Source organism: Brassica napus, chromosome C5 (assembly GCF_020379485.1).
Source record: "Brassica napus cultivar Da-Ae chromosome C5, Da-Ae, whole genome shotgun sequence".
NCBI classification, from domain to species: domain Eukaryota; kingdom Viridiplantae; phylum Streptophyta; class Magnoliopsida; order Brassicales; family Brassicaceae; genus Brassica; species Brassica napus.
In genome coordinates, this window is record NC_063448.1 from 25304869 (window position 1) to 25313241 (window position 8373).

General features: G+C 32.4%; 1 protein-coding gene and 1 long non-coding RNA gene across 2 annotated transcripts; one reads left to right on the top strand and one right to left on the bottom strand.

Annotated features, from left to right (window-relative positions):
- Window positions 1–1625: 1625 nt before the first annotated feature.
- Window positions 1626–4498, top strand: LOC111214710. The gene is made up of 2 exons (XR_007323595.1): window positions 1626–3876; window positions 3946–4498. It is a non-coding gene; the product is annotated as an uncharacterized LOC111214710 (long non-coding RNA).
- A 166-nt stretch (window positions 4499–4664) lies between these two features.
- On the bottom strand, window positions 4665–6472 carry LOC111213150 (probable inactive heme oxygenase 2, chloroplastic). Its single transcript, XM_048757083.1, has 4 exons — window positions 5986–6472; window positions 5681–5907; window positions 5109–5216; window positions 4665–5003 (listed from the first exon to the last, which is right to left on the bottom strand). The coding sequence occupies exons 1-4, from the start codon at window positions 6437–6439 to the stop codon at window positions 4911–4913; spliced, it is 882 nt and encodes a 293-aa protein (XP_048613040.1). The 5' UTR covers window positions 6440–6472; the 3' UTR covers window positions 4665–4910.
- Between the last annotated feature and the right edge of the window lie 1901 nt (window positions 6473–8373).

Below are 8373 nucleotides of genomic sequence, written 5' to 3' on the forward strand. Positions count from 1 at the left end.
AGAGAGCGATTTATTAAACAATTATGCAGACTACGGAAGAAAGGCTTACAAGGAATCTTCAACATGGTGCAAGTAAATCTGGCCAGACGTGGATCTTCATAGGACGGCTCAGGTGATGCAGTTAGGCATAGGTCTTCATAAGGCAGGTAGTATTGTGGGTTATCGAATCGTCTATGTAATCTTTCTCATATCATAATTGTAAGATCATAATAAATCAGCGTTAAAAAAAAGACAATTCATTTGTTTCGTGTTTTAACTTTCAACATATCTTTTATATAATAAACAGTAATAACTCTATAAATTAAAAATATTGAAACTATAATATTTTATTACTTTATAAAATATTAGTTTAAAAAAAATATGTTTTAAAATATTGTAACTAAATTCATAATATTATATATTAATTATTTATAAATTTAAAATTTATCTCTTTATTATATTTTAGATATACTTGTATGTATTAGAAATGCATATCCTAGAATATAAACTAGGTAAAAGTCCGCACTTTACACGGGATGTGATTATTAGTTTTGTTACTTTTTAATAAAGAGACATTAAATCTTTTTTAATCTCGATATCAGTTCGGGTTTTTTTTTTAATCTCTTAAAATATAACTATCATTCTAAATGTCTGATCAATATTTATTCTGGTTTGTTATGTTAAAATGTTTGATGTTTTGTTTTTTCCGGTGATAACCAAAAATTACTATTATTTGTTTGGTTTCATGTTATTTTTAGATAGTTCTGATGTCGAACCAATGGTTTTATATTATAGTTTCTAAACAAATAATAGTTAAAGAAAAGAAAAAAAAATTATTAACGCAAATCATCTCACTACAATTTGGTGGATAGTGAAACAACATTAAAAAAAAAATATTTCAACTTCAAAGAGAATTAGATAATTCAGTTGTGGTGAATATTTAGTTAGAAGGTGGTCACATCAATATGTTATGTATATGTAAAAGTCTATAAGGGTGATTGATAAATATATAACGATACTGTTAATTAATATTAAATAACATTTTTGTTCAAAATAATACATGAAATATAAAATTCTTATAATAAAATATATTAAAAATAAAATAGGCTTAGACGTTAGTAGATATTTTCATATAAAGAAAATCAAATTGTATCCGTAAATATAGGTGGGCACGGATCAAATATCCGAGTATTTGGAGGCATTCTTGTTGATTCGATCCGTAGCCACCTCGATCTTTGATGTCTCGAATATCCAGAAAATTTTAAAATTTTAAAACGTAAATAAAATAAAACATTTAAAAATAGATGAAAAAATTTAAAAATAATATAAAATAATAATATTTTACTACAAAAATAAAACATTATTTAACTTTTTAAATTCTAATGCATAATATAATAATTTTTTACATAAAAAGATATTAAAAATTATATAAACTATAATATATATAACTTATATATATATATTTCTGTAAATATATGTATATATATGTATATAACGGATCGGATTGGATATCCGTTCCTAAAAATATTGGTATTCGTGATTTGCTTCTTCTTTTCATAGATATTGCATTTTAGTATTTGATTTGCTTCATAGATTTATGGATATCTGGATTTTTCGGTTACCATCAAAACGGATAACGAATCAAATCAAAATTTATGAATATTTTGTCCAGCTCTATCCGTAAACAATAAAAATAATATATATATATATATATATAGCTTTCGATTTGTTATTTGTTTTGATTCGAACCGAAACATCCGAATAGTGTGAGTTTTATTGGAAATGTGCATATGAGTTTTATATTTAAAAAATTGTAAAGTATATAGTGTGAATACATTTACGTAGAGTTTGGTTGAAGAGCTCTCTACACATGATACGTCAGTGTACTCGTTCTCAATTCATTATGAGACTGCCATATATCCATTAGAGTGTGAACGTATTTATTACAATGATTTTCATTTAATATTCAAATTTTTATTCCTAAAAGGATGCATATTTAAACGTAATTCAATGAAATAATATCAAAATTGAAATGATAAAAACAGAAATGATTTCATTATGAAAATAAATAAAAAACAACACAATTTTTTATGTTTACTTTTTATAATTTATGTATGTAATAATTACTGATTATAATTTTAGTAAAACCATATATTTAAATAAAAATGTCTATATTTTATTTTTTACATATTTAATTGTATTGAATTTTATATTAACCTTATACATTATTATTTTTTATTAATTTATCGTATTAATTAATTTGTAGAGTTTATAATATTTGTTGATGAGAGTACTGATCATTAATCTTGTAAAGTGCAAACCAACTGGAAACATGTCGATTAGGTTGTTGGCCGATTTGTGAGAAGAGACAACTCAAATGTGCGTACTTAAGTTAGTATTATCTCTTTTTCTTCGCTGTGAGATAAGTTGCAATAATTGTTATTTTTACCACCTAATTTCTACAATGATTTGAAAAATATGATTCTATAATTTATGTCTATAATTTTAGTTATGATTTACATTAATCTTTTGTTGAAATTAGAATTCACATGATTAGTGATATTTGTTTGGAGATATAAATGAAATATTTTTTTTATTTTTTTTATTTTTTTTGAAAAAAGGCTTTCACATTTCACCTTATTTTATAAAGCTTATATAAACAAAGTTTTACACCAATCTTTATTTTGCATACAAAAAAAATCACGTCATTTTCAACAAATATATGTATTCATGCTGCAATTCTATCACATAAGTTTTAAATGAGATCAAATGTACTTTTCTTTGAATTTTGAAAAAAAATCATGTAGTTAAGAATAGAAAACAAAAAATTATAAAATGAATTACATTAAAAAAATACCAAGAAGCTTTGTAGATATTATTAAGATATTTTGATAAGAATGTTGTGTAGATATTATTAAGATTTTTTTTATAGTAGTTAATTATGTTATTACAAACTATAAGAAATGTTACATAGACGATACTACTGCCAACAATTTTATCAAAAAATATATTAAAAAAAATTCTTAATTTAAATATTAAACAAATTATAATGACAAAAAAATATAATAATAATTATAAATATTCAGATTGGATAATTGAGTCAGCTCACAAATAAAAAGTGTACTTAAAAAAAAGTATGATAATATAGTTTTCAAATAAAATTTCATATAAGTATATAAGTGTATTTCTCCAAATTTTCTTTAATATATAACTTAAAAAAATAGTTGGGGTCGTGTAAATACTCCAGTTACAAAATTTGGGTTTTCGTTTCATTTTTTTTTTTTTTTTTTTTTTTTTTTGTAGACTAGGATGGGTTCGGGCCTTCGGCCTTAATTCCACCCCAGGTCCGGGGCCGGCCGGCGCTGATACCGATAACATGGCGTAAAGCACCCCTCCCCATGGGAATCGAACTAGGGATGCAATGAAACCTACTCCAAGCACTAAACCACTAGGCCAACGCACCTTGACCCAACGCACCTTGACGCTGAAATTTTTTTGTTTTTTCTTGGAATATGCGAGAGTATCGGCGTGGTTGAAGACACGAGAGAGACTCTTTCTTCTCCATTTTTATAGAGAGAAAGTGAAAGGGAAATTAAAAAAAAAACAAAGGCGGAGTTCAAATTCGTTTAGATGATGATGGAGCTTTTGGATCATTAACAATTTAATTTCTTTCTTCTCAGAAAATGGCTATTTAAGATCAACACCATTCGTCTAATCTCCTCTTACTCAACAACAGGTCCATTTCCTCTACAAATTTTTTCTTTTATTTATGTTTTTTTACCTCTGTACTGGTTACGGTTTTATGTTGTTTGTGTGGGCAGAAACGGTAAAGAAGAGAAAAGGACTTCACGTTGTTGCAATCACAAGCTCAAACCAATATGTTGTTCAACAATGAAGGTTTCGTAAAAAGTTCTGTTATTTTCCATCAAAACTTCAGCAAATTGAGAATGTATGCTTCTTCTATAGGTTATAATCAGAGAAAAGGAGGAAGAGAAACGATCCAACATCAATTACCTCTGCAATCTCAGTGTCCTCAAGTTATAGACTTATCTCTGTTACACAACTACAATCATCCGCACTCGAGTATGGTTTATACAGGACTCCGGTTAGAGCGGAGGCTCAGGCTTGGCAAGCGAGAGCCAGTGCCCAGGAAGCCGCAGCCACGTCGCTGCAGGCTCAGCTGCAGCAGGCCGTTGACATGCGTGGCGGTGGCGGTGTGTGGGCGCAAGATGGTAGAGCGGAGGAGGAAGGGCTATTGTGCGCAGTGGGTAACATCGGTTTAGAGGACAAGGGAAGCGACGGTGGTGATGTTGCCGTGTCGGCATCTAAGTATCTGCCCGGAATGTGACCGGACAGCTCTAGCATGCCCGTTGTGTCTTACGCTGCGGAATTCAAGCGTTGAAGCTATTCTTTGTTAAATGGGCCCAATTCAAAGCCCGTTAGTTTGTCAATCCTAAAACACTTATTTGTTATTCACATTAAGGAATATGAATTCGAAAACAACACAATGTTTACCTCACATTCAGGCAGAATTTCCACCAACTGTTAACTTTCTCTAAACATACATACAACCATTTGGATTCAAAGATCTTCATATTCTAAGAGTAAATAAGTTAATGTCGACGAGAGCTTCACGATTCATAGCAAGATATATCCGTGCCAGCATCCCAAGATTGACAACATGGTGAAGTTTTAATGAAAAAATAACTATTTAAAAAAAAATCAAAATGATTAGATTGTTAGTTGGTGCTTGTTTTCAGATACAAAAAAGGACTTAGACCTTGACCATAGTGATTCGTGAACAAGAGTCTTCTCTTCAATATCTCATCAAGCATTCCTCAGAGTAAGGCACACAAACTCTTTGCTTCGACCTTGACCATAGTGATTAGTGAACAAGAGTCTTCTCTGGTACTGGGAAGGTTTTGTTTTTCTTACAAGACGATCAAGCGAACTATCTGCCCCATATACTTAAATGCCTTTGCGGTTTCCTTCAAGCATTTGTTTTTCTCGTCCCGAGTCCAATGCTTCATCATTGACCAAAACGTATAAAAAAAAAAAACAAATTGAGAGAAACTTATTATAGTTTTATCAGATGGAAGAGTTGTCATAATAGCATTTACACTCCTCACCTCCCCGAGCACGTTGAGCTTCTCACGGACGCCTTTAAGCAAGTCTTGCGCATCCCCTTCCCACCTAACAAACTCCAGCTCTTTCCCTTCTAGAAGCTTCTCCGACACCTTTAACAAATCAATTTTCTCTGTTACGTTTTGAAAACCACACATATTCATATATATTGAAGATTTCAGCCAAGCAATTACGACGAACGACGAAAGTCGAAAAAACTAGATATCGACTGATAGAAGTAAAAGCTGGAATATGTTCCCATTCATTTATGTAATATAACAAAAATAACCTAGGATCATTACACATGTTCAGAACTGAAGACAAAAGGAGCAAGCTTTGTCTTGATTAGTTTGAGATCTCATTTTACTTTTGTTAGTCAAGTCTCAGTGAAGAAGAAACAAAATATCTTATCGCGTTCTACTATTCTCCCTCTCATTCATACCACAAAAATCTCTCGATAACCTCAAGCTCTCATGATTCCTGAATTTACTTATATCTATACTAATCTTTAACTTTCAAGAAAACAGTCAGACATATGAACACTTTTATCAGATAATTCGATTCTCAAAAAACTTACCCGTCTTACTATAACTTGACCACCAGCGATGTGTGAGAAGTAGATACTGTAAAAATGAGAAAGAAACAAAGCTGCATTCTCTTTTGCCTCTTCTTCCAAGTACTTTGCGTACGATACTCCTACCTGACTTGGTTCCGGTATCGCCAAACCTTGTGTTGTTCTAAACCATTCTAGATCTCTCTCAAGACTTTCACATCTCTCTAACCCTGTTCTCCTAAAGTAAGCATCTGTACAGTTGCCAAAACTTCGTAAGCCCAAAACTCATTAACAAAATTTAGAACCTGAGAGAAGAGAGATTTTCTTACAGGACACATCCTCAGATTCGTCTACAATTCGTTCGATAGTGTCGAAGACAAGCTTGCTATCCACCAAGAAGTTAAGAAAGCCTTCCTTGCTCGAACTCCAAGTCTCTCCCTCCAATTCATCACCATCTTCTCCTTCTTGTTCCTTGTCGTTTGCGGGGTCGACTTTCTTTCCATTAGCGTTGCGTAATCTCATTGCGACGAATCTCATTTCCTCGGTTATACCGACGCTCTCTCCTGGGTACTGTTTCCTGTACTTTGTTCTCTTCTTCTTTGGGCTGCTCGGCACGGTCATGGGTGACGAGCAACGACAGAGATTGAGAGTAAGATTGGTTGGGGTTCTTCTCTCGGTCGGGAAAGAGATTATAGAGGTGAGAGGATGGTGATGAAGAAGAGATAGAACGACCTTAGGAGGTGAAGAAGGTGTCCCAGGCGTTTGCCTCATGAGAGAAGCCATGGATTCTTCCGACCAAACAAAGATAGATTGAGAAGCTTATACTTTTTTTTTATCGGCCTTTCATTACTGAAAATTAAAGCCCATATTGCAATACAAACTGTAGTGGATAGGCCCAAAACCATCTACAATACATCTAGCCCTTGGGATATTATCTGGATCCGAGGATTTGACCTGGGATCGATCCGAAAAATTGGGTTTCGATTGGATACGTATTTCAAATTATTTTGGATACCTATATGAGATCCGATAAAGTATTTGAATATACATGAGTCCGACATATGCCCTTAGTAACTACTAACCCTAAATGTCTTTATTAATGCCAATAATCTATATTCACCTTATTTTTCGTAGAGGTGATTCCACTCCTGACTGTTGAGATTTTCAGTTGCCATCCTACCTTTGAGTATAAATTCGTGAGAAGGCATGCTGGAAACCCAAAGAAATTGCAGTTTGGTCTCCGTCTTCAGAGACTTCAAGAAATTGTTCTGAAGTAAAAAATCAAAATTTTCTTTTTGTTGTGATAACTGATTTGATTTCAGTTCTTTTTCTCTTGTTATTGATGTTAGAATCGTCTCTTTCATTGGTTATGTTGACTTCTATCGACTATGTCTTGAGATAGAATTGTTATGAATTGATATAGAATTGTTATGAATTGTATTTAGGATTATGTCTTAATATTGATTTTGATATAGAATTGTTCTTCTTTATGTTAAAATTGTCTCTCTCACCGGTTTTTTCTTATTCATCTTCAGTATGTGATTATTTTGATTCATATTAGAATTTTATCGATTTTCATGTTAAGTTTCTGCAGTTATGTATCTCACTGGTTATGTCTTACTCTCATGATTCTTGTCTTACTTTTTCATGTGTATATAAATATTTTGTCATTGCCATATAACATTGAGATGAAGACAAATGATGAAACTCAAGAAAAGTATGTGTGTACTAATAACTGAGGAAAATGGAAAGAAGGTTCAGGGAGGAATGCAAGCATGCCTCATCCACCTAAATCAAAAAAGACAACTACAAGATCTCATATATAGGAACACTACTCATAAGACAATCATATGCTACCATTGTCAGTGTATGTTTGGTTGTGCATCTTTAGCAGGAACTTCAAACTTAAAGAATCATCGATTGTCATGTAAGTTCTACTTGGTGTGGAATCAGCGTAAAGCTAACAATGAAGGAGGTCTGATGAATGAAAAAAGTGTACGAAGGTGTGTGTAGAGATGCAATTAATGGGCTGCTAGTGTTGGTAGAATTACAAATTTCATTCTCTGAAAGTATTTGTTGGAGACACTTTTGTAGCCGTGTTAACCTCTACAAACCTCATTCAAGAAGAACTGCTATAAGGGACGTTGTCCAAATGTATGAGAACGAAGGCGGGTTTGAGGGAGTGGTTTAATGTTTGTAATTAGAGGATTTCACTTACAACAGACATTTGAGTGGCACAAACTACAAGAACGAGCTACATAGTGGTTACAGTGCATTTTGTTGATGTGAATAGGCATTTAAGGAAGCTGATAATTGGGTTTAAGCATGTATGTGATCATAAAGGCTAGACAATTGCTATTGTTCTTCTTGATTGTATGGCCAAATGGGGAATATAGAAGGTATTCAGCATTACAGTATAATACTACTACTTACACATATGCTCAAAAGCGGTTTCAAAGGGAGTTCAATTTGCTTGGCAATGAGGCATTGGTGTTGGATGAAAAATATATGTATATGAGGTGTTCACATCACATCATCAATATGATAGTAAAAGATGGTATGCTTCAAATAAGTGAGAATGTGGAAGCAATCAGAAATGCAATGCAGTATGTAAGGTCTTCAGTTCCAAGACAAGAAATCATTTGAGCTTATAGTTGAGTCGGAGAAAATGAAAAGAGCAGTGTGCTTTTTATAACATCAAAGCGAGGTGTAATTAA

Bases quoted from the DNA above. Each gene is read 5' to 3' on its own strand.
- LOC111213150 (XM_048757083.1), bottom strand. From the start codon at position 6,439: ATGGCTTCTCTCATGAGGCAAACGCCTGGGACACCTTCTTCACCTCCT. The intron at 5,217-5,680 runs GTAAGTTTTTTG...GATTTGTTAAAG, and splicing joins GTCAAGTTATAGTAAGACGG to GTGTCGGAGAAGCTTCTAGA. The intron at 5,004-5,108 runs GTGAGGAGTGTA...TCAATGATGAAG, and splicing joins AGCTCAACGTGCTCGGGGAG to CATTGGACTCGGGACGAGAA.